General features: G+C 45.3%; 1 protein-coding gene across 2 annotated transcripts in view; it reads right to left on the bottom strand.

Moving 5' to 3' along the window:
* LOC113477214 (mitogen-activated protein kinase kinase kinase 3-like) overlaps nucleotides 1-24585 on the bottom strand; it is a 60430-nt gene that overhangs the window by 18747 nt on the left and 17098 nt on the right. The window contains exons 3-6 of one of the 2 annotated variants that reach the window (XM_026843418.1): nucleotides 15545-15588; nucleotides 14515-14614; nucleotides 8102-8215; nucleotides 6489-6600 (exon numbers count right to left, since the gene is read on the bottom strand). In XM_026843418.1, coding sequence (XP_026699219.1) covers nucleotides 6489-6600; nucleotides 8102-8215; nucleotides 14515-14614; nucleotides 15545-15588 — 370 coding nt within the window. The remainder of the gene's footprint in view (nucleotides 1-6488; nucleotides 6601-8101; nucleotides 8216-14514; nucleotides 14615-15544; nucleotides 15589-24585) is intronic. The other variant, XM_026843419.1, reaches the window with a different exon arrangement.

Raw genomic sequence — 24585 nt, 5'->3', positions numbered from 1 at the left:
CACACAACACAACAACTTGTTTTTAAGCAGACTTCTAAAAAGTACACATCCTTTAAGAGTTAGAAAGCACATGGAGATGTGTTTCCTTACACTTTGTATCCCTTTTTGCAGCACTCTTGACAAATCTTTCCTTCATTGTTACCATTTGGTAACAACATGCCCAGGCTAAGTACAGTATTGCAAGAGAAAGATACTGGGAAGGGGCCTATCCCATCGTGAAAAGTCAACACTGATCAATCAACACAACACTTCTGCCTCTTCTGCATCACAGTTACTGTGTCAGATTGATCTCTGGCATAAATCCATCAGCATGATCAACACTACAAATCCAAGTCCCCACCTTTCACTTAAGCCGATACGCATCAGGAGCTTCTAATGTTAACAGTGTCACACCACTGTTAAAGATCACTGAATCAGGCTTGCTGGATTTATACCAAATACATAGATATCTCTATCCCATGGTATGTCTTCCTCCAGACTCCTTGCTTGGATTTCAAAAATAAAAGTCATATGGCTTTGGGTTACTTTTTTTCATCTTCCTATTTTCTCCTTCACAGATTTCCTGCAGGATAAGAACACAGCGGAAAAAAGTCCAACTGAAGTAACGCCAAGATCAAGGGGAGAGAATCTCTCAAGTGCTGCAGCACTCATAATGAACTGGCTTTCCACCAGCCCTAAAAACAAAACCAGTTGGGAAGTACAGCATCCTCTCTTTGAAGATAAATAAACAAACGTTTAACTATTTAACAGTTCAGGCACCCTGAATAAATCACTGCATTATCATCCCCTCTTTTGCTTAGCAGATGTCAATCCAGAATGCATCATAAGGACATTTGGGTGGCTCTTGTTCCAAAAAGCTGCTGGATGATTTGGCGTTGTGTAACCACTGTATCTTAGTTCTGTTGAGCGTTTCTGTTACTGCTACAATGAGGTGTGGGCCTGCTCGCGCAGTGCTGGGATCTCTCGCTGCAACAACTCATTCATTGCCCAGAAAGCCTTTGACTCGGATTTTACAAAGAGCTGTACATGCCCTGTTTGATTTTGAACTCAGGGAGTTAAATGAGATTTATCACAAGTGTAAAGACTTTGCATGATCTCACATTAAGACTTTGCCTGTAACAACTACTCCCAGTCATCAGGTCAGTTCTGTTTGACCTTCCAGAGTCACATTTCCTGCCAAAAACTGTAAAAGGGGATAAGACACTAGCCATTTCCCAGCAGGCAAGGAACTTAAACAACATGCTTAGGCTTTTGCATGCCTGGAAACGGCTGGATTGAACCAGATCAGTTTCAGCCAGGCTGTTTGGGTAGAAGAGCTGCTCAAAGTAATTAATGCAGCTTCACACCTCCAAGAACACTGGTTGCTGCTGCTTCACATCCATGTGGGCCCATCCACCTGGGAGGAAGACAGGGAGGGAAGACAGCAGAGCCCCAGCACCCAAGACTGATTCCCCTCTCCAGTCCTATCCTGCCCCATTAACAAAACCTCAGGCAATCTCAGTGCTGCTGGAGTGGGGGAAACAGAAAACAAGGTCAGGGAGAGAGCACAACTGTGGTACTCAGTGGCAGGTTTAATTCATAGTGGGGGCAACATAAGGCATATTGGATATAGTAGATAATGTTGTTTTACCCATCCCAGACAGACAGAAAAGCCCAGATATGCCTGTTTGATACATCATGGATGCTCTTCACACTTGACCAAGAAACAGCAGCAGCACCAGGCAGAGAGACGACACCCCCAAGAGACTGTCCTCCTGGGGTCTACAGGATGACATGTAGCTCTCCAGCCCTCAGACTCAGTGGGGATGGGGCAGGCTTTAAGGCACTTTATAAGCTTAATACTGGTCAGATCTCAGCAGCTCTATTCAGGATTCCTGAACTCAGAGAAACTCTGCAGATTGGCACCGATTGAGCATCTGACCTCGGTTACCCTTTGGAGCAAGGTGCTTTGGGAAGGGATTCCTGCTCCATGTTACACACACTAATGTAAAGCCATATATTTGAGACTAGAGCACAGCGTGTCCTCAGCAGGGTGAACCAGGCCAGCATGGAGACTCACAGTCACTTCTGGCATCTACTGGGGTCTTTCATGTTCCCTTCTGTTATTTTTATTTTAAAAGTGTCTTTCATGCAGTATGTGCAGAGTTTGTGGTGCTGCACGTACAGCCAGGTCTCCTGTGCCAGGCTTGGCTTCCCTCCGCCTCCATGTTCCCTGGCTTCACCCTTTCCCTGCTCTGGCAGGTCCTTCCCAAAACTTCATCCATCACTGATCAGCATCAAGCAGGGGTCCTGATGTAGATGTGAAGACCCTTAAAAGTCAGAGCTGGGGAGGGTTTGTTGGCAGCCGCCTACACTCACAGCTGCAGCCATGGAGAACCCAGCCCTGGGATGACATCGCCGCAGAGCTGAATGAGGGACATGACATCAAGATGTGCCATTCCTCTGAGCCTTGGCAGAAACACAGGGCTCAGGAAGCAGTGGTACAAGAGGAGGAGACAAACCTGCAGCAAATTTCTCACTTTGTGACTGTTGAGGGGAGGTGTGAGCAGATGGACCAAATCTCCCCCAATTTCTTCTTTTTCAGTGGGACCCCTACATGTTTCCCTCCTTTCCATGCTGATCCTCTGAGCATGGATTCCTACATCTTGATTTAAGCTAAACCTTACGGTACTTCTACACTAATAAGCAGGACAGAGCCCATTTTCTAGCCCTAAAGCAGCTAGCATGATGCACAAAAGCCAAATTCTCCTCTTCTCAAAACAGAGGGAGTCTCATCCATCTCAACTCCTGTAACAGGTCTCTAGCCCATGCTACCCCAATTTGTGCTCGGGCACTGCTGGGACAGCAGCCACTGGTACAGGGTTGGCCAAAGAATGTGCTTAATGGTTAAGCAACCTCATCAACGGCTAGCCAGTGCTCATGTCCTGGCCCCGTGAATTTAACAGCACAGATATCACCTCCAGGCCTTTGTTTTTCAGAGTCATCTGGCCAGCCTGTGCACCAGCAAAGTCTTTGTGCTGTCTTCTCTCTGGAGATCTGCATTCAAATCCTCCCACAGTGCTAGCAGGGGTTAAATGATGCTGCACATGTGTCCAGGCACCCATGAAAACCTCAGCACCATCACTGCGGTGTCAATTCACCCAGGTAAAAGACCTGCTGTTCCCATGGCTGGTCCATATTTGACATCCTGGATGCAGCCAGCATTCGCTTCTGGTCTGGAGAGGGCTGGCAGGCACATGATGCCACAGCTCAGCAGCCTGGATTGCCACCATAGAAAAACAAAGTAAAATTTAATAAAAAAAAGGTTTTGGGAACTTTCGACTTAAATGGTGATTCTGGAATGGGGCTCCTGAATAATTTGTGGATAATTTTCTGAAACATGTATTTCCTCAAAGTAAATAAAAACAACCCTCAGTTATCTGAAAATCCAGAACCCAAATAGGTTTTAGCCAAAGTTTCCTGGCACTCAGCTGAACGTTTGCAGATGCTGGTCACCCAGAGACTGGAACATTTTTCATCCCCCCCAAAGGGGGATTCACTGAAAAAGTTTATGGGAAAAAAAAAGAAAATATTGACTTTGCATAAGGTTTTTCAGGGACATGGAGTGAAGACATTTTCTGTCCAGCAGAAGCAAAAATAGCCAAATCTTCCTCAGAAGACCTACCCGCCTTCCAATGTGCTTGTGCCAACAACATGCAGTTTTATTATTTTTCACTGCTGCTAACAAGGCAGAGTCAGCAGAAAAAACATGAGACATCTCAGAAACACTGAGAACATGACCCTGAACCACCTTTTTTTCTAAAGTCACTTTAAATCTCCTTTTAAATGTGATTTCAAGAGAAAAGCCAAACTGAGTTAAGATGCTCTCTTGATAGCAACCACTTTGATGACAGCAGAAGCAAACACTGAAATACCGTGCAACTGCAAGTAAAATATAGTTTCTCCTACAGAAATCCCAGCCTCTTAGGCTGCCTTTTGACTATCCACCATGTTCAATGAAATCCCTGGTTCAGGGAACCACAACACAGGATCATGTCTGTATATTGCCTGACGTTCAGTTTTACACTCCATTTGAAACACTGCCCTCCCCTTCAGCTCGCTGCCCTGCTGCTAGATTACCCAGTTCTGTAACTAAGAAGGTCAAAAAAATTAATCTGCTGGATTGCGAACACCTCCTAAACAGGGCTGCAGGAGCTTCATACAGATCCCAGATAACTCCAAAGAGAGGCCTGGTGTGCTATTACCATGCAGAGGGTTTGTTGCAAACTCTTTTCAAACTAAGAGCAAGACTGATGATCTGCATGGAAAAAACAGAGAGATGACTGTAGGGTGGGCTGGTAACCTTTGCTACCTATCTATAGAATAGCACCGAGGACACTAGTTTTGGTGCATTAGCAATCGGCATGCCGACCCTCCTGAAGATCCCAACGTTAGCATGCTCTGCATCCTACATCTGGTGCTGCCCAGTCCTCCTCCGTTACCTAGATTAAACCAGCATGTTATGTCCATTCCCCCGCTCTGCTGTTCAGATATTTCCTCAAAATTCATCTGTACCTCAGGCTCTCACCCTTGCAGAGCTGATGATACCTCTTCTTTTGTCTGTTTTGTCTTATCTACAGGACGCTTTTCAAGGCAGTGACACCTCACAGTCAGTGGTGCGGATGTGGTCAGGGACTCTCTTGGTATTACAGCAGCTCCAAAACAGTAAGGAAAGGCCAAAGCATGGCATAGAAGTTAGTAGGAAAATCTAACTTAGAAAAAACTAATCTTCTCGCTAGCACAGCTACACATGGAATCAATTCTGCCCATCACGCTTGGTTCACACATTAGTGACAGCTCCTGGTGCCACAGCTCTTTGCTGGCTTACATTAACAGCTTAACAAGTGCCAAAAAAAGAGCAGCAGAGATGTTTTGCTCAAGCACAGTTTCTGTTGAGGCTCTGTGCCTTACCATGTATTTGTGTGCACATTTCATTCAGGGTCATCTAGTGACTCTGCCAGACTCTGGGCAAACTCTTCAGAGCCATGTGAGATATAAAAAAACCCCAACCCACAATAGAAAAAGACAACCCTAGTACATCCAAACACTAGGCCCAAGGAGAGCTCTTGTACATGTACCACTACCCCTGGTTTCAGTAAGACTTGGGCATGGCTACACAAGGGGCTAAATTGGACCTACTCTAGAAGAACATTTCCTATTGTCAGATGCAGCAAACCACAGGGTATGTTATCAAGGCAGCACAGGCTATGAGACAGAGAAAGGGCAAATCCTTGGAGAAAAATACTCTTGTTATACAGAGAAAGGAGTTTGGAAGTGTTTACTGCCATATAAGTACAGCAGATCTTTGGAAGGTGAAGTATATCTTCATGTATACTTGTATAGGAGGGCCTCACTTTATTCAAGGCCTCTGATGCTGTCATTTCTACAGTTGTCAAGTAATAAAAAAAAATAGGGATCTGTAGAAATTACTCTGTAACCAGCACCCACAGACATGGCCGAGAATGTTCACTGTATGACAAAAACATTAATCCTGCCTCTAAGTTGTAATATGAGTAATTATGCCCCTGCTATACAATCCTATGAGCTATTTTACCAGTTCTGCACAAAGCACCCTGCTCTCTACCAAATCCTACAAAGTTCTTCACACAAAAGGTCCTACAGACAGCTTACTAAGAGTGTTCGTCATTTCAAGAAATCAAGAAAAGCATAAACTCAAGCACAGAAAACCAAAGAAAAGTCTATACAAGGCTATGAACAAACTCCAGTCCTTGCAGAGCTTCAAGAAGAGACCAGGCACTCGCCAGCCTGGTTTCAGAGGCTGCAGTTATCTACTCCCAGCACTTCTGAAGGAAAGGGATACTCTGCTTCATATGTAATGCGACCACTGCAAAACACTGCACACATCCATTCTCCTGAGAAACCAGAAAAGCAGCTACCACAGACTTCATTTCACCTACAAGAACAGATTGGTGGCATGGAGACATGTATTTGGTCCTTACGTGTTGAAGCCAGCCCCAGCTCAGGAGCTATGGAACACAAGCCCGTTCAGGTACATTATTCTGCTAACTGGAAAAGGGGAGAGATGCTGAGAGAATGACAGCAGATGGTTAAAGGAATAAGTATGTCAAGGTCTCAAAAAGCCTTGGCTTTCTATAGATCCTCACTCTTCACTTTGATAAAGCTCAGTTGCATCAAATTCACTGGAGATTTTTATCACTGCATTTTCCCCCTCAAATTACACCTCAGATCCCCTGTTCTTCTTAGCTTTCATGCCTCCCTGCTCAGCACAACCTCATCTGACCTGTGCAGCTTGCAGAGTCTCTTCCTCAGCCTGAGGATAAGCCGCAACTGCACTGAGTTACTGGTGGGAGACATGAGGGTGACTGTCCAGACTGTAGCAGCTACAGAGGTGTGATAGAAAAGAGAAGGGATGGTGGCCAGCTTGTAATAGCACACAACACCCCCCAGAGTGTTGTTATTTCACTGACCTGTTGAATACTTCCGTGTCCTCTCCGAGTCTTTGTACAGGGATCCCATGATATCACCCATGGATCGGGAGATCCTCATTTCGTGCTGTTTACTGTTGTTTGGCTGGAGAAGCTGGTAATCAGACAAAGGAAATGATCAGACTCAGCCAGAGCCCTTGTGGACACACCATGTGAAGCCCTGTATTTGGCTCCCTATGACCATATTACTCAAGAAATATATATATATATATGTATATATATATATATAAAAAGACATGCACATAATCCAAAAATCATTCACAAACAATTCACATCTGTTATTAAAATACTCTAATAAGATTAAGATTATGCTCCAATCGATAATGGTAAATACAGATATTTGACATAAAAGACTGTTCCTGCACTGCATTATTTCCAGATAGATACAAAGACTGATCCCTGGCCTGAACTCAGGATTACAGTCCCAAAATCAGAGCCTCTCCTCCACTCTCCCTAGACTTCAGTGGCAGACTGAGGTTCCTCTGTAACAGAGTAGAGGAACAGAGAGTGGAGGATCAGGCTCTGCTAGGGAAGACAGATAAGGGGGAGAGCAAAGAAACACATATCCAACTGGCAATTTAAATGGTAGTGGCCATGTCTTACTAAGATAACACACTACAGCGCGTTGTGATTTTGTGATAATTTTATGTATGACATTGGAAGCGTATGTTTCAGAGATGAACCTACTCTCAAAGGTATGAGTGAATCTACCTGGCTTTCCTGGTCTTAGTAGCTGACTTGCAATACTGCTATGTTCCCACAGTTGCTTGGACAAATCACCCTATTTCTGCCCAGGATTTAGGAAACCCCAACTGATGGTTCAGTTTCCCCCTGGGACTCTGGTCCCTGTGCTTTCTGAGAGCCTCTTAAAAAGAGTGGAGAAGTTCCAGGAGCTTCAAGCACCAGCGGTAGCATGAGGACAAGCACTATGAGTTTCAAGAGTCCCAGTCTCTCCAGTACTTCTAGGAAACATACGGAAGAAACAGAGTTGCAACATCTGCAAATCCCTTGTTTTACAGACTGTGCTTGGGGCAGCACGACATGTGCTTTGGCAAGACATTCTGTGCAAGCGAGGTCAAGCTAACAGGCTTAACTGCAAAACCACTGAGCTCAAGAAAAACAAATAAATAAATATGGAAAAAAAGACAGTCCTGCATGAGACTGAAAGAATATCCAGTTTGGTCTTCCTGGCCTTTACTACTGCAGCACCACATGGAGAGAACAACCCTCACACTGCCACCCAGCATGGCAAGGGCCAGGGCATCACCCTGTATATGGAGGAGAGGCTACAGAGGAACGCTGACAGCATCCCTAGGCAGAAAGCACAAGGGTTTCTCTTGGGGTTTGGCCTTGTTTGAGGACCAGTATGGTATTTAACCCTTCACAGGATGCAGGAGGAGCTAGAGGGAGCTGAGATCAGTCTCTGGGCTTCCACCACAGGAGGATTTCCGAGCAGCTGAGCCAGAGCAGGGCTGACCCACCTCATGACAGCTTGCCCTCTGCTCTGCACCATCAGGAGACTCGTTCCACTCCCCAACACAATAACAAGACATCTCGCTCTGGACACAAAAGAGCAGAGAAGGTGAAGGGCTCACATTCGCTTTCTTTGGAGCGCTCACAAGGATCCGCAGGCTCTTCAGGGAAGGGCTCAGCTCCAACTGTTCCATAGCTTTGTCCAAATCTTCCTGGGATTTCAACGGGATCAGGAGCTGGAAGGGATTGAACAAACACCGGCACATGGCAGTGTCACACTTTTGGGTAAACAGAAGAAGACAGATCCTTGCAGTGGGCAGCTTGGAAATTGGGGGACAAGGGAGGAACTTGAAAAGGCAGATGGAAAACAGCCCCATGCCCTCGAGCTTGACGAGCTCTAACGTTTTCTTCCAAGTTCTCATCTACCAAGGAACAGACGCAAAAAATCACAACAAAAAACATCTGCAAGGAGACAGCTTAAAGGTCACATCACCAATTCAGCTAGTGTGAAGAGGAGAGGGCTGAGATGAAATCTTAGGCTTGTTGGCTGCTATTCTGGGGCTGCTCTGATCTTGGGATTTTGTAGGCAAGATGTACTGCTACTCAGCCCCAAAACAGGCCCACACATCCTTCCTGGGTTTCTTCCTCGGAACATGATCATGTAATGGTGCTCCAAAAAAGCAGCCAACTGCACCCAAGGATTTACTCTGGTAGACCCTCAGTGGCCTTCCCTACCTCCACAGCCTGTGTTCTTGGCTCACTGACGCAGTCTCCCTAGTGTCTGGGCATCAGGTGAAATCAGGGAACATCTCACAAATAAGAGGCTCTTTCATATCAAAAGGGAAAGGCGTCTGTTGCTCTCCCTCCAAGAACCCCTTCTTTGACTCCCTGCAGGACAAATTCAGCTTCTGCTCTTTATAACATTAACAGAACAGAGAACTACACAGTGCCATGTCTATCAGGCAGCTAAGGGTCCTGATGTTTTCCTGGTAAGTAGCAGACTATTGCCTTCATATCTCCAGAGGGAATTTGACCCTCCTGACATTGCTGTGTGGTATACCACATCCTGCAGACAGCCTGCAAAGCTTCCAACATCCAACACAGCTGCACTTCAGAGGGGCCCTGTGGCCTTCTGCTGCCTTGGGCTAAGATTAAAACCACAAGTTTTTGCCCCTCATTCATGGACATTCTGCCTAATGTCATAAAAAACAGGCCTCAGCCTCTGTAGGTTGCCTCAGGCATTGGCACTGAATCCAGCCAACACAGCACATGTTATACTCATGCCTGTGCCAAAGTACACAGCAGTTCCACCTACCAAAGGGACCAAGTGGCCACATCTCCCAGTAGGCTCTCACTGGTCTTACTGGGCACCACAGCTGCCCAGAACTCCTGAAAGGCAGGTCAGCCCTCTGGGTGATCAGGGTTCATGCCACCAGCCACAGCAAACACACCTCAGATCAACCGCCACAGAAGACAACACTCAAAAGCCACCTGTGTCTACCTTTTTGATCTCAGGGTGTTGCCAAGGATTTGGCTGTTGGCCTGGAGGCAAACACACCTCAGACTGTGTGAACTGAGGCTAGAACTTTGGAGATGACCAGGTCAAGGAAAAACTGTGCATCCTGGCCAACAAAGATGAGGTTTCACCTTGGACAACTGCTACAGTCACCTCCTCCACCCAAGGACCACAGCCTAAGCCTGCCAAGATCCGTCCTAGATGTCCCTGTGACTGCTGTTTCTACATTGTGAGCACCTCAAGGTTTGGGTTGAGTTTCTCCTCTCCTGTGTGATAGGAGAGTTACCTTTCGTTCCCATTTTGCAGACATATGCGGGCCACCTATTTCATATGATAAACGTCAGGTTTAACATCATCAAATCATAGAATCATTTAGGTTAGAAAAGACCTTTAAGATCATAACACCCAGTCTAAACCTCCCCTGGTGCAACTTGAGGCCATTTCCTCTTGTCCTGTCACTTGCTACTTGGGAAAAGAGACCAACACCCACCTTGCTGCAACTTCCTTTCAGGTAGTTGTAGAGAGTAATAAGGTCTCCCATGAGCTTCCTTTTCTCCAGGCTAAACAACCCCAATTCCATCAGCCGCTACTCATAAGACTTGTGCTCTAGACCCTTCACCAGCTTTATGACTCTTCTTTGGACATAGTCCAGCACCTCAATGTCCTTCTTGTAGTGAGGGGCTCAAAATGTCCCACCTGGAAAGCCAAGCTCCCACAGCTGTGGTGGTCCTGAGCTTACACCTACCTTAGACAGCCAGCTTTGAGATACTAAAAGCCAGGTCTGTAAAGGGGCACTGCAATGGCTAAGTTTAATGCAACCTGCTATTCTGTAGAGTTTCAGTCCCAAATTAGATACCCAGGACTCTTATAGCTTGCATGGGAGAGTTAGATATCCAGAAATGGGATTAGCAGGTGAGAAAAAGGAAGCTGTCAGGTGTAAGTGATGGAAGCAGTGGTAATTGCTGAGGAAGGACCAGGCCAGTTCTCAAAAGATAGTTAAGCAACGAACTCCAGGTTGAGCTAGGAGCGCTCTTCTGGGGTAAGGTATGCAAATGTAGTTGAGAAATTCTACAAAAAGACAGAAAAAAAAGACTATAGAGCAAAGTATTTAGCACATGCACTCAGGAAGAGGGATAATCAGGCTATGCACCCTTTGAAAGTTATTTAGCTATTTATGTGTAAGAAAAAGATTCCAAGAAGAACTCTTGAGAAAGCCTTGCCCCAGGATATCCTACAGGTGTAGGGACTTGAGTTCTCAACCCAACCAGGTGGGGAAAAGTTCATGAAGATGTCCCTTACCTCCCAAGCAAGGGACTTAACCAGCTGGGGGGTATACAGAACATCAACACCAGTCTTCTCTGGGCCGGCCCTCACAAGCAGGGCTTGAAACAGACTCCCAGTCTGGGACAGGGATTGGACATGAAAAAAAGGGAAGTACTCACCAGGTAGATACCAACTATTTAGGGCTTTCAGTAGGTCCATGGAGTAAATGGTTAGACCATGGTTCATGGTAAAACTTTGGGATCTGAATGAATGACCTGTGTTCACAGCAGATATCTGACAAAGATGGTATTGAATATGTCTCCCAAATGCTGTGCAGCTGTTCTCAGACAGTCTGATTCCTTAAGCAGTAGAGCTTAGATATTTTCTCCATGCACTGCTTAACTCTCTTGAAGTTCACAAGGGCTCCACAGGTGCATCAAGTGGAGACAAGCCTTCTCTCCTGCATTCACCCAGACAGAAATGAGAATGGTGGAGAGCGGCTCCCCCTCATTTCACCACCAAGCAGAAGCTAACTCTGAACTGTAAGTATAGTCCCACTGCTCACCCACCCCTTTACTGAGCTCCTCACAAGTGTTCAGAGCAATCCCTCAGCTGCTGCTTTGAACAGAATGTTCTGCAGGTCACTCCATCTCACTCCAATATCACAACATTAACACATTTGCATGCCTGCTTCAGTGGAGCCAAAAACATCAGGCAAAATTTGCCCTCCTGTAAAAGGGACTGGAGCCAGTATTTAGCTTGGCTTTACCTATTACCCACATCTGGCAAGTAGATTTTGCTCCATTTGGCTTCCAGACTGTGGCACATATGGATATCAGGAACAGATATCTACTGGGCATGAAACTAAATATAGACTCATGCAGAACCATGGAAGTAATTGCCAGGGTGCATTTCCAGTAACTGGGTTTATTCTGTCTATGGAGTGAGCAGCTGTGGCAAACAGCAAAGTTTACCTACATCAAAGTTTCACTAAACAGAGCTTATTAGATTTTCTTCTTGTTTTTACACAGTATATTCCTCTGAAGCCTAATATTTCAGTAAGGGACTTGGTAGTCAATCCACTGCAGTCTAAGAAAGTGAGTGCAAAGGGTGAATTTTCACCATCTACAACAATATTGCTAGACCTCACTCTGTAAGACACTGCAGAAAGCCAAAGAATAGTAGGAAACAGGGTTGGGGAAAAATCTGAGAGGTCAATTAGTTCATCTTCCTGCCCAATGCAGAAGCAACTGGCATCAACAATTCTCGACAAATGTTTGTTAAATATGCTTTTATCTCCTCCCCCCCATAATGGAGCTTCTACCACTTCCCTAGGCTTTAACTCTCCCTAACCTTTCAAAATGATGCTGAGGGACAGCCTCTGAGGAGACAAGCAAGGAGGTCAGAAGGGAACTAGTGGCACATCGAGGTTCAGTGCTCTGCCCAAGGACATATCATAAGTTGTTCATGGAGATGGAACAAACGACAAGGTAACCCTTAGTCACACCCAAAGCAGCTGTTTAGCAGTGCATACAGACCGATTCAGACAGAGCATTTGCCACAGAAGTCAGTCTTTCAATCCATAATGCAGCCAACTGTCTAGAAAACACCATGCCATTCTGTCCATGGCCAGGCCAGATTCTGCTCACCAGAAAGATGAGCCCAGCCTAGAACTAACATGCAGACATGCCCCATGTACACCCACAGCCACTCTTATCTATACCAGCCCAAGCCTGCTGATTCCATGGTCCCACCAGGATGTGATTCATGCGTGCCCCTGCTCCACCCAGCTGGCATGCTCATCTCACTGATCTTGGCTTCAGGACTCCTGCTTCACTGGGACAGGGACTGCCATTTAGTGAGCTTTTGTAGGCGCCTGTTGATCTCAGTGTAATTTTGGTCTACAGGGTGCTACTGCAAGAGAAACATCTGATGGCAATAAGGAATTACTGCACAGTTCCCTTTGAGTGTGAAGAAAGGGTGAAACATTTTATTGTAATGACTCTGTAGTCAGGTGACCTCAGACACTTGCAGTCATGAGACTCAAAAACCTGACCCAGAACACACTAGGAGCCAGATACCAGGGTGTCACCATGTGGACATGTAGGCTATCTCCCCAAAGGTCACTTTTGTCTATTTATAGTGTTTCCACAATAACAACTCTGAATTACTACTGCTTAGACCTCTTCCCAAAGGTGTGGGTTCTCACAAAGAGGAATTTTTATGTATAGAAAAACAAAACACTGAAAGTCATCCTCAAGTCTAAGAAGTCAGGAGTACCCAAAGGCCTGCTCGTGGTCCTGCTGTGTGCTGTGCACATGCCCAGGAAGACAGTCTTTAACATGGGGTAAAATGCATTATTTAAGCTTCTGTATGCTGTTGGAAAAAATTCCTCTTCCAGTGGAAAGAAACCTGGAATGAAATGAGTCATTCCTGGAGAATTCAATGGCAGGCTTTTCCCAGGAGGGCAGTCAGAGAATGCCCAAGATTAGAAACCTGACTGGCATTCAAACCCAAAACCCAGCGGACACTGGTATCATGAGGTACCTATTATAAAAGAATAGCAACTTTTTTGTAAAAAAAAAAAAAAAAAAAAAAAAAAAAAGAGAGAAAGATTTCTTCATGACCTCTCTTTCCGTTCATACTTTAATGAAAGGCTCTTACATGAACAAGCAAGTTGTCAGGACAGATCCAAAAGAATTTTTGTTTAAAAGCCCACCTACTTGTCATCTGGCCCTCTCCTCCTTCCCAAAGCCAAAACCACCTTGACAGCCCAGTGACTCTGATGCCTGCCCAGCTCATGGTGAGGTGCCTCATAAGAAAACACTGAGCACGCGAAAACAGATGCCTAGGGTTTCCCCCTTCTGGGTAAAAGGAGTCATCAGTACCGTCCTTTCAGATACAGTGCTGGGCTCAAAGAAAAAGTTGGAAAAACACAGTGGCCTATGTTATAAAGAAGGTTGGAGAAGAAAGGCCTTCAAGCCTTAAAATGCAAGGATCACAGAAGGAGGGTTTCTTGGCTGCTTGTATGTGGCCACAGGACCTGCTAACAGAACCTTCAGTGATGCACATTTCACTACAGACCTAATCACAAGAACATGCACATGGTTTGGCGGTGAAACAAAGTCAGTGCTAGATAGAAGTATACTGTGTTAGCAGCACTGTCCCTCATGCTCTGGACTTCACCATGCTCCTGCAACTGCCCCCAAGATGGGGAGGCTTCACATCTAACCCAATCACACAGTAGGCTACAGTCACTTCATGGGGCTCGCAGGAAAGCCATTTGGTCTCAGCTGTTCTCCTTTCTGTGCTGTGTGTGCTCTCACCAGCCAGGCACACTCTGAAAGTTGGTCCTATTGACCCAAGGTTATTAATGGGAAAACATCTACTGCTGCTGACTGTGCAGCTGAACTGACAATGTCTCCATCATCTCAGTTACTTAATCCTCCCCCTCCCTGAGTTAGAGGGATTTGTTGTTCTGGGGGAAAGACAATATTCTTATGTCACCATTTAATAGGCCTTAACTGAAATAATTGTGTGAAGGGAAAAGCCTGGCTTGGAGTCTGGAGAATCCAGCTGAGCTGTATCCAGACAACAGCTCTTGTACGCTCACTAGCTAGGAACCACAAAGTAAGATTATTTTTCTTCACATCCATGTACAACACTAAATTAAGGCCTTAAGAACAAATCACTGCTTAATTCTGAAGTGGGCATCAGCACCGTAAAACTCCCTCTTAGCAATAAGGAGAAGAGTACCTCATTGTTCACACAGACTAAGTCCATCGTCTGTCCAAAAGCATCTGTGACCTTCTGCACCACTTCTTTGAATCTGACTGGTCTTGGAAACTGGATAATCCTGTATACACAAACAAATACAACAACAGTCTCAATTTAGTAGAAGCACACTTCCTGTCTGCTATGCCCAAGAAGGGACTTGACCTACCCTGCAAGAATATCTACCAAAAATCCTAGTGCAGCTCCTCTGCTCCTCCCCCTACTCTGAGGTATGGGTGAAAAATAAGAAAGTCCAGCAGCCCTTCACTGGAGAAGACCCAGGATCAGGCACTGGTCATCGATTTATCATCCCCATTTTCAGCAAGAGGCTCTGAACAGGGATGAAGGATCATTGGAAGAGATAATGACGCAGTTTGGCACCCTGTGACTCTCCTGCACCATCACATGCAGAAGCCCTATAGGTACGTATCAGCAGGTATAGTCTAGCCTTACGGTAACGTTACTTAAATTTTCTTTGGCTTTAAGATGCAACTTGGACCATCAGCCTGTGAGTTTCCAGCCCTGCATCCTGCCCTGCCACAGTCACCAAGCACCAAGCAGAGGTGATTCCATGAAAATGTCAAGCAGGGAAGGGTGGGCAAGCTTTAACTCCCAGCTCTTATTTTTATGGGACCCATGCCCAAAATCTGGTTATCTTAAGTAAGTGTCATAGGCTGCTAATCAAAGGACACATTTCTGTAGAGTTGCAGCTCAGCTGTCGTTCAGCAGGGCTCAAGAATTAAAAAGAGAAAAGGATCCAAGCATGCAACCTACCTCCCTGGTAAGAGGCATTTAATGACTTCCAGTTTGGAACCACTTTGTCTGCATGCAAATCCCAGGAGGTACTTGCAGCAAACGGGATGATGAGGCAAGGCATATAAAACTGTAGTTGATTTTAGGAGAATGAATCCTGCTGTGAACTCATCTGCAGCTGGCTGACACCAGTAGGACAACACTGGGTAAAAAAGGTAATCTGTCCCTGTACATGTAGGGGACTGAGTTGGGTACATACCTTTTCTCTCCTTCATATTCAAACTTGATCCTGACATTTCGCTGCTGAAAGAAAAAGCAGAAAATAGTTAGGTCCCAAACTACATTCCAGACTGACTCACAGATCCAAAGCTGACAGGAGTTCTCAGGGAGACCTTCCTAACTTCAGTGGGTGTCTGGCCTATTTAGGGCCAAGCTGCCTGCTGGACTTGTGGACTTTGGGGAAACTCCACATGGCTGATAAATTTGCTTGTCAAAAAATAAGGTCTTCCATAAGCAAGAGGACACTCACTCATCTGCATAACTTAGTTTTCATAAAATGCATTCATAAAAGTATTAAATTGTGAATGCTCTCAACTCAGTTGGGAACAAGGCACTATTATCAGAAGCAAACGTGTTATATCTGATGTCCATCCATCTTCAGTGCTTCCCATGGTTTTACCCCAGTACTTTTCTGCTGGAAACCCAAAAAGAAAGCTCAGAGGATGTTTAATCGAACACAGGAATATTTGGGGCAAAGCAATAAGAAGTAAAAATAAGCATCTTATAGTGGAAGTGGAGAGGCAGTCTTAGATTTTAAAAGCCAAGTGCTGGGGTGGTGGTGAGGGTGGCTGTTATTTTATTAGGACATACAAAATGCAAATATCAGTAAATATACATAGTAAATGCCCACCCTGAACTGACCTGTTGCTCACTTCAAGAGAAATCATTACATTTGCCCAAAGAGCCAGCGGAGCCACAGGCAGACTGGGTACACAACTTTGTAGGGACTAGTAAAAGCCACTTCTCTCATCCTCTATTTGTGCATATTTAGCAGTGATAAAGACTATAAGGAGCCTTTTTATTCATTCAGCTTCTCAGACCAAGCCTGAGCCAAGCATCCCTCTAGCATCCCTTGGCTCATTCAAGGACTTTATGATGGTCTCAAAACCCTCTTTACTTCCCCAACCAGGTTTAGTCACCCCAGTCAACCAGGGTTTTGCCCCTACTAGTGCAGACAAGCCTTCTCAAATAGTAGTTTTCTTCCCACTGAGGAAAAAGTGCTCACCACCTCCCTCCAAGGTGTAACAACAGGGAGGGCTCAGTCCTGTGTCGCCTGCATCTCACAAGGACAATCCCCAAATGGGTGGGTGACAGCCCTTCCTGAGCAAGGGCCTTATCTCTAACCCTGGATTGCCAGAGCATGAAGGCACACTTTCCATCCTCTCAGAGGGAAAGCAGATCCACAGTGAAACAGCTTTGTCTCTCATGAGGAAAATGAGCTGGCTGAGCATCCCTAGGTTTATTTTTAAACTGACAGCTTTTCAAGTTCTGCAGACACCCACCAAAGTTCAGGAAGTCAAGGCTGGAGGCAATTCAGTTGAAAAGCTTAAAAAAACCCCATCAGATTCAGGGTAAACTTGTTGGATCATCTGAAACGCATCCTTTTTACCTCTGCTTGTGGCATTTTATGTTTCCAGAGAGGCTGGGAAGAACCAGTGCTGGGACAGTCACCAAATGGGGCACTCCAGCAGTGTTACAGGCCTGTGCTAAACAGGCACTTACATCACCTTGGTGTCTACAGCCAGTTCTCCAGACCCACAACGTTTGGCCAAACTCCAGCTTTGCTTCTAGAACCAGGCCCAACTCATAAAAATACCAGTCCAAAATTCAAAAGGAGAAGAGATGACCATAGCCAACTTAGTGTTGAAGGTCCAAATCACTCTATAGAGACAGGCAAATATAGGCAGGATTGCCATCCTGGATTATCTCTGTTGGAAAAGGAAAAAATGTACAGGCTCTTTTATGCCAACTGTTATTTGCATGGGACTCTCTGAACAGGGCCTGGCTGGTTCATCCCTCCTGGACACTGGCATTAAGTCAGCCAGTAGGGGTTTGTTGCATGTAGCTCTGCAAAACTCCTTCTACAAAGTAAGAGGAAAAAAAAAAAAAATCAGGGCAAGGAACTTTCAAGGTTTCTCCTTACAAAGGAGCAGGACATGTAAGGGGAAAAGCTCACGCAGCTCCAGCCTCACTGCAGGAAACCTTTCAAAACACAGGTTTCACTTTCAGCACAGACCCAAATGCTGCACCGAGCTGGGACACAGGACACACTGCCTGTTTATGCTGAACAACAAAAATTTTGCAGACAAATAAGTTTTGAATAACAGCTTGTGGCTGGAAAATGTCAAAACACTCGTATAAAGCTCCAGAGAGAAAAGAAAAGGAAAAAAAAAGGAGCCACGACCCCGCTGCATCCTTTTCTTCTACATCAACAACAGAGCTGATGTGCTGTGGCCCAAAGCCAACAGAAGTAAGCCAGCTGCCCCACACCGCTCCGCTCTGCTTCTGAGCAGAGCAACAAACACACTGGCTGCAACAGAGGAATGAAAACCCACTTCATTTGTTAATGAGATTTTTTTTTTCTGATATAAAACACACTAAATTCTCATCTCCCTCAAACAAACCTTAAGCTCGCAAGCATTTGGAAGAGGAATGAATATATATATTTATCTATAGTCTGAGAAGTTGGTTACAGTTTTATATTTTTCAGTCTTCTTTGGCTTGCCCATGTTTTTAACCCACAGCTAAAGCTGAATTCATTACTGCTATCAGCAACAAATACTTTTTTCCGTTAAAAAAAAAAAAAGTGGGCAGTGCCCAAAGCACTAGGAAGTCCCAGGGGATGCAAAGCACTTCCTAAATGCTGGAGCAGGCTGTGATTTTTTACACCCATGGAAATCTGTTTTGGAGCAACTGGTTTGAGATTACACAGGGAGTCTGGGGCATTGCCAAGTGCTGGAGCAATACCTCACGCGAATCTGCACCCAGCATCTCAAACACATGATCAAGGGGAAGGCAGGACCAGCATCTTCTCTGTAAGGACCTCAACACAATGTGCAAATGCTTGAGGGCAGGTTGTGGAAGAGGTGAAGGTGGTGGAGGCTGCTGGGTCCTACTCACTTCTGCAATTTTGTGAGGAATGAAGACAACAGCAACTCCTCCTTGCACAATCCAAGTCATGCTATTTACCCTCCCTGCCATCGGATGTCAAGTGAGGTTAATGGCAGCCTTGCTCTCCTCACAATCAAGAGGTCATTAGTTGGTGCAGCAGAATAAACTGAAACATCTAAGAATGGCATGTGTTGAAGATGGTGGAGGAGAGGGGTAAGGCCATGCTGCAAGGCACCAGCCTTCAACACTGAGCTCTGGCAGAGGATTTCATTGATGGTTTCATGAAGCACTATGAAAGCTCAGACAGGTATTGTAGTAAGAAGGGGAAATTGAGGCGCGACGCGCTTTTCCTAAAGGTGTGAAGAAAAAGCCCAGCCTAGGGAAGAGAAATCTCCAAGGAGACCTCATTTCAGCCTTTCAATATATAAAAGGGGCTTTAGAAGATGGAGAGAGACTTTTTCCACGTCCTGTAGTGACAGAACAAGGGGCAACAGTTTTAAACTGCAAGAGGCTAGATTTAGGTTGGATATAAGGAAGAAATTTTTTATGATGAGGTTGGTGAGACACTGGAACAGGTGGCCCAAAGAGGTTGTGGCTGCCCCCTCCCTGGCAGTGTTCAAGGCCAGGTTGGACGGGGCTTTGAGCAACCTGGTCTAGTGGAAGGTGTCCCTGCCCATGGCAGGAAGGATAGACTAGATGATTTTTTTAAGGTCCTTCCAACCCAAACCATTCTGTGATTCATTCTATGAAGCAGAGTGGGAGAGCCAAGCATAAAATTTAGATGTTTGATCTCCTGGGTTGTATGTACTGCGCAGCTTTCCCTCTCCGCGTGCGTTTCCGTATGACACAGGGCACAGAGGAGCCCGCATCTCAGCTGGCGCCTGTAGGCCCTGCTGCGACACAAACAAAATAAGCGACAACCCTGACAGGAAATACCACAGTAATTCCCTTCGTTTCTGGAATAATTTCTTCTCCAAGATACTTGTACTGGCATTTCCTCCAGCCCTGCTAACAAATGGTATTTTACTCTTTCTTGCCATCCGACTCAGAAAGGAAAAAGCAAAGCCACTGCAGTGGCCACAAACCCATCACCACCTTTCCAGGCTTTCCTTAAGATATTTTTAGCTCCTTCCTCAAAACTTCTAATTTCATGAAGAGAAAAGACCACAAGTGCCAAGCTCCAGAGGAAGCACTGATGGGAATCAGGGGGAGAAAGGGGGCAACCACTTCTGCCCGCTTGTCTGGGGACCATGCACACTGGCAGGCTCGGCCAAGCTCAGCCCCCAGAGCTGGAGCAAGCAGCCCTGTATGCTGGTTTAGATTAAGGAAAACGCTGGAAAAAAATGGAAAAAGTGTTTCCAAATGAGGTGAATCATGATCTTATACAGAGATCCCTGAAGAGCTGACTGCTGTTTGTAATAAAAGCACACACTGAGAGCAGGAAAACATGCGGTTAGGCCTAAAATGGAAGCACTTTGGAGGAACAGAAGGTACTGAGCACCCTCGCTGCTGAACACCCAGAGGGTTGATCAAATCAGAGTATAGGTCCAAGCTGAGCAATGCCATGCCTGTGGAGAAGGGTGTCTGATGGCACAGGGACACCCTCACTACACCACCTCAATGCCACTGCCTGCAGGCAGGGACCCAGCAGAGGAGACAGCCCCACACTTTCACATTTGTCCATGTGCTAGTGTAACACCGAGAGCTGAAGCACGTAGAACTGCCGTGCTGCAAAATCCTAGACCAGCGCCAAGTTCAAAGACCTCCCTGTCAAGTCCTCTTCTCCTCCCAAACTCAGCTGCCATCAGAAACGGTGTTCTGGTCGGACTCCACCTCTGTGGCTTGCTTTTAAAGCTGCTCTTGTCAAACTGTTATTAACAGAGGACAACTTTGCCCATGCTGAGACACGACAGCGACAGGGCCTTCAGATCACTTCTTCCACCCAAATCACCTGGGACAAAGCCTCCAACTCCAGCATTAACCCTTCTGAGGTCAAGAAAGTCAGGAAAAATCATCACAAGGAGCCTCCTCTTCCCTTTCAGCACTACACCAAGAGGGGCTCATTCCAACTTTGCTCTTACCCACCCACAAGACCTTGGGCACTTACTTTGCCTCAGTTTCACCTCTGGGTAAAATAAGGGAAATGAAGGAGACCCACTTCTGCATGCTGGAGGGTAAACAGAGGGACTATTTTGACTTCTCTCATTTTCTACTTGTTGGATTGTCACTGGACAAAACCCCACCGAGCAGTGCAGCATTCAAGCATAGTGCTCTAGTTACTCCTTTGTACAAAGCCACAAAGTGGTGGGCTTTCTCCTCAACTTCTGGCTCTGGGGCCAAGAGAAATCAGCACTACAGGGCCAGGCTGAGAGGACTTCTGCACCTCCCCGACGTGCACATTGTTTGCATTAATCCTGTGCTCGTCCCTGCTTTTAGCAATGGGATGTCCGTTACAAGCCAGACAGCTGGACCGTGTCCCTAAACCGCAGTAGGAGATGACTAATCTGCGTCATTAGGAATTATCTGCACAGAACCCCCACGCGCTTCGGGTTATTCAGCAACCAGACAGAAAGGGGTTTGTCTGGGATTGCCCACTTCTCCTTTCAGGGGGTGGAAGCTACAAGATATCCTGGTCCCCCTGTATCCTTACAGCTCTTTTCCTCAGAAAAAGCAAGCCCAGCACGTGAGCAGATCTTTGGAAAGATGCTGTCTAGATTGCTCGCTATTACAGATATTTTTTGTTTATATAGCAGCAGAAATCACAGGCTTCAAAACATTTATCCAAAACCACCTATCTGGCAGGGAATAGCTTTTTTTTCCAGCTGGATTTCTCCTTGGTATTACCCTCTTAGCACCCAAGTCAGCTCCACACACAGACAAGGGAAAGTCTCTTCACCATATCCCTGGGACTCCACTACCTCTGCCATCCCTAGCCAAGCCTTTTCCAGCTGGTCCTGCTGCCCTTTTGGCCCCGTGCTTCTGCCTCCCAGGTGGGGCAATCCCTCCAGATCTCATAGAGAATCCTGTCTTCAAGGTGATATTTACAGACCCACATCATATTCCCCAACAGTAAAACAGAGGTGATAAAGCTAAACTCATCTTGGGCTGCTGGAAACACTACAAACAGAGAGCCCTAGAACATGAGCTGTGTTTTATTCTAGTTACAAGCAAGCCTTGTCCTGCATCCAACTTGCCAAAGAAAAGAGAGTCCAGAGGTAATTTACTAAAAGAACAACTTTTAGGTCAGTCTGACATTTGTCATGCATGGGAACACATTCTTCACAAGTATTGGACTTTATTGCTGTGGGAGAACTTGCAATCAAAATTAACATGGCAGAGGAATTGCCATCTGTCATCAGCTGTGATAGAGGCCCACACCAATGACTTGTCATTAGATCGAAGCACAGCACTGACAACCAAATTCATACTGCGAGTTGCCAAGAACTATTCATATAAATAAATGGATGTGCACATAAATAGACAGATGCAAAATAAATGTTAATGTAATCGCTCCTTTCTCCTCCATGCTTTTGTTTGGGATTTCTAATTTTGTGGTTTCCCTTATCTCACTCATCTTTTTCCTTAGTGATTACAATGCAAATCTTTATTCTGTTTACTCCTTCCCCTCTTCAGAGCCACTGCTATAAACAAACTCTTTTGTCTGTTCAGTCTAGCAGACTACCTGAAAGGACTCCTTCCAGCCACACGAGAAGATGCATGAGGAATAATGGAGTGATAAAAGGAATAATGGAGGAGTAACTGTCTAGAGAATGTACTAGCAATAATGTCAAGATGATCCCTCTGTTCCCAAAGACCAGCTCCATTTTAAAGATTGCAACTTACATGCAGAAGGAAAAGGGTGTCCATCTCTATCTCTCTACTCTGTTTTCTCACAAGGCAGAAAGGCAGCGTAATGTAGTGGCTGACACACCTCACCAGGACTCAGGAGATTCAAGCCCAACCATCACATCTGCTGCCAGCTGCCTGGGCAATCTAAGGGAGGAAACTCATACACACTGTGCGTCAAGTATTGCTGTTCTCATTTCCAGCTTGTTCTACCATGAGGCATTAGACATCCAGAAACTCAGCCTTAATCCTGAACTCATTTGTAAGGAAAGCAAACTAAAAAATGAAACTTTTTTATGCAGTTTGCCAAAGGATGTTCATTTCATAAGGTGATGTGAAGCAAAACTGTCAATATTTTGGGGAAGACATACTGTGTAGCATGCACTGCCACAGACTACTTTCTTGTGCGGCCTGAGTCTACCAGGAATACTATCTGGCAGGCTTCAAATTTCAACTGCTGTCAAGAGAGCACTAAGGAACTCCTCCAGGACACAGGAATGAGATAGCACTTTTGTTGTGTTTCTCTGTGGACCAAAGAACTGCTGCCAGCCACAATGGGACAGGCTACTTAGTCAACACATTCTTATTTAAAGTATTTTTCAGTGAAAATTTTGAACATTGACTAAAGGATTCCCATGCCTCAGAAAAGCATTCTTCCACAGAAAAAAAAAATAAAATAATTTTAAATCTAACAACTGAACGTCCAGACCCAAGTATTTCAATGTGAGCATGTTGCTGCAGGGCCTCATAAGAGACCCTACAATGAGATTCCCAAGAGGAAAATTTAGCATCGTAATGCCCAGCGCCTCACTCTCCCTCTCCAAGAAGGGAGACTGTGCAGTGCATCCTTCAGCCCAAACAATCAGCATGATCACAGAAAAAAGAAAAAAAAAAAAAAAAAAAAAAAGGGAACACCAAGTACCAAAGGAACAACAAATCACAGGCATGACAACAGCATTTCCAAAGCAATCTTTCCCCGCCATCAACGTCTGCTCTAAAAAACAAGAAAAAAACCCTAAAAGTGACCCAAACAAGTTGATTGAAAGTTTCTGAGCTGCAAAATGAACAAAGTCCCCACTAATTCCACCTACTTTGGCCACTCCCCACCTCGCAGACTAGACTCCCATCATTCTGCAAGCCAGACTTGTTCCAGCTAGGCCAATTTAGTGAAGCAACAATTCAACATACTCCAACGCCCTTCATCTCGTGGGGCCTATCGGTCTGGATCCTCAACCCTGGATGCGCGAGGAGAGCAGGATGCTGACTATTTGTGTCTCCTCCATCGGAGAGCTCTGAGTAACAATAAGCACACAGCTACGGCTGGTCTGCTTATGGATAAAAAGAAAAAACATAAAGGAGGCAATGTTTCTCCAAGCATCGATGTTATAATTGAGAAGGAAAGTTTATTTCCTAATATAGCAAAATTAAACACAAGTAGCAGCCGACAATTATCAAGCTGATAACAGAGCACAACATAACTTTATTGGTGACTTATAAATTAAGATACAGAGTGGATGAGCTGTGGATATGAATTTGATCGCAAGATGTCATCTTTATGAAACTTCTATAGATAAGAATTCAGCCAGTGAAAACTATTATTTTCCTTATTTTCAACTAATTATCTGACTAACTGTGTATCTGCAGCATTTACAGCAACAGTTTTCAAAAAAGACCACAGGGATTTTGCCCCATTGTGAGAAAACAACTATGCTATTTAAGAGAAGTCTGAAAAGCTTTGCTATCCTGACAGCAACCCGAGATGGCTTGGTATGGTCCCCACCCATCAACTTGCAGAAAATGCTACCCTCAGAGCCATCCAAAGCTGCGCTGGATTGTCTGCTTTGCCTGCAGCTGCAGAAAGCCAGCTCTGAATTTCTCCGGTCAGTTTTGTAAACATCTTGGACTTATTTCAGCATGAGCTGAACACAAATCCAGTGATTCAACTTGGACAGCTGCTACCACCAGGACACACTTTAAAACAGACATGCTACGTGCGCACGTGTTTTATCTGCATGTGTCTAGAAAGTCTAGAGGGATCTAGGAGATGATTTTTCCTCTCTGCATCCAGAGTTCTTTGTCAGTAGCACAAGCGCCATTAAAATATGCATGACAACAGTAAATGACAATTTGTTTTCTTCCTCACTAGGCACTCAGCAATTGCAAAGCTGATTGCAAGCTTATTCTGAGCCATAGCACTAGAAGCAGAATTCCAAGTTTATTTGCTCGTATGCTTGTCCAGCAGCTTCCCAGTCCTCTTAATTACTTTTCCCCTTCTTTCTTTCT

This window comes from Athene cunicularia (assembly GCF_003259725.1).
Source record: "Athene cunicularia isolate RWA chromosome 2 unlocalized genomic scaffold, athCun1 chr2_part1, whole genome shotgun sequence".
NCBI classification, from domain to species: domain Eukaryota; kingdom Metazoa; phylum Chordata; class Aves; order Strigiformes; family Strigidae; genus Athene; species Athene cunicularia.
The sequence above is the reverse complement of the archived record's forward strand: the minus strand, read 5'-3'. Positions and strand labels throughout refer to the sequence as shown.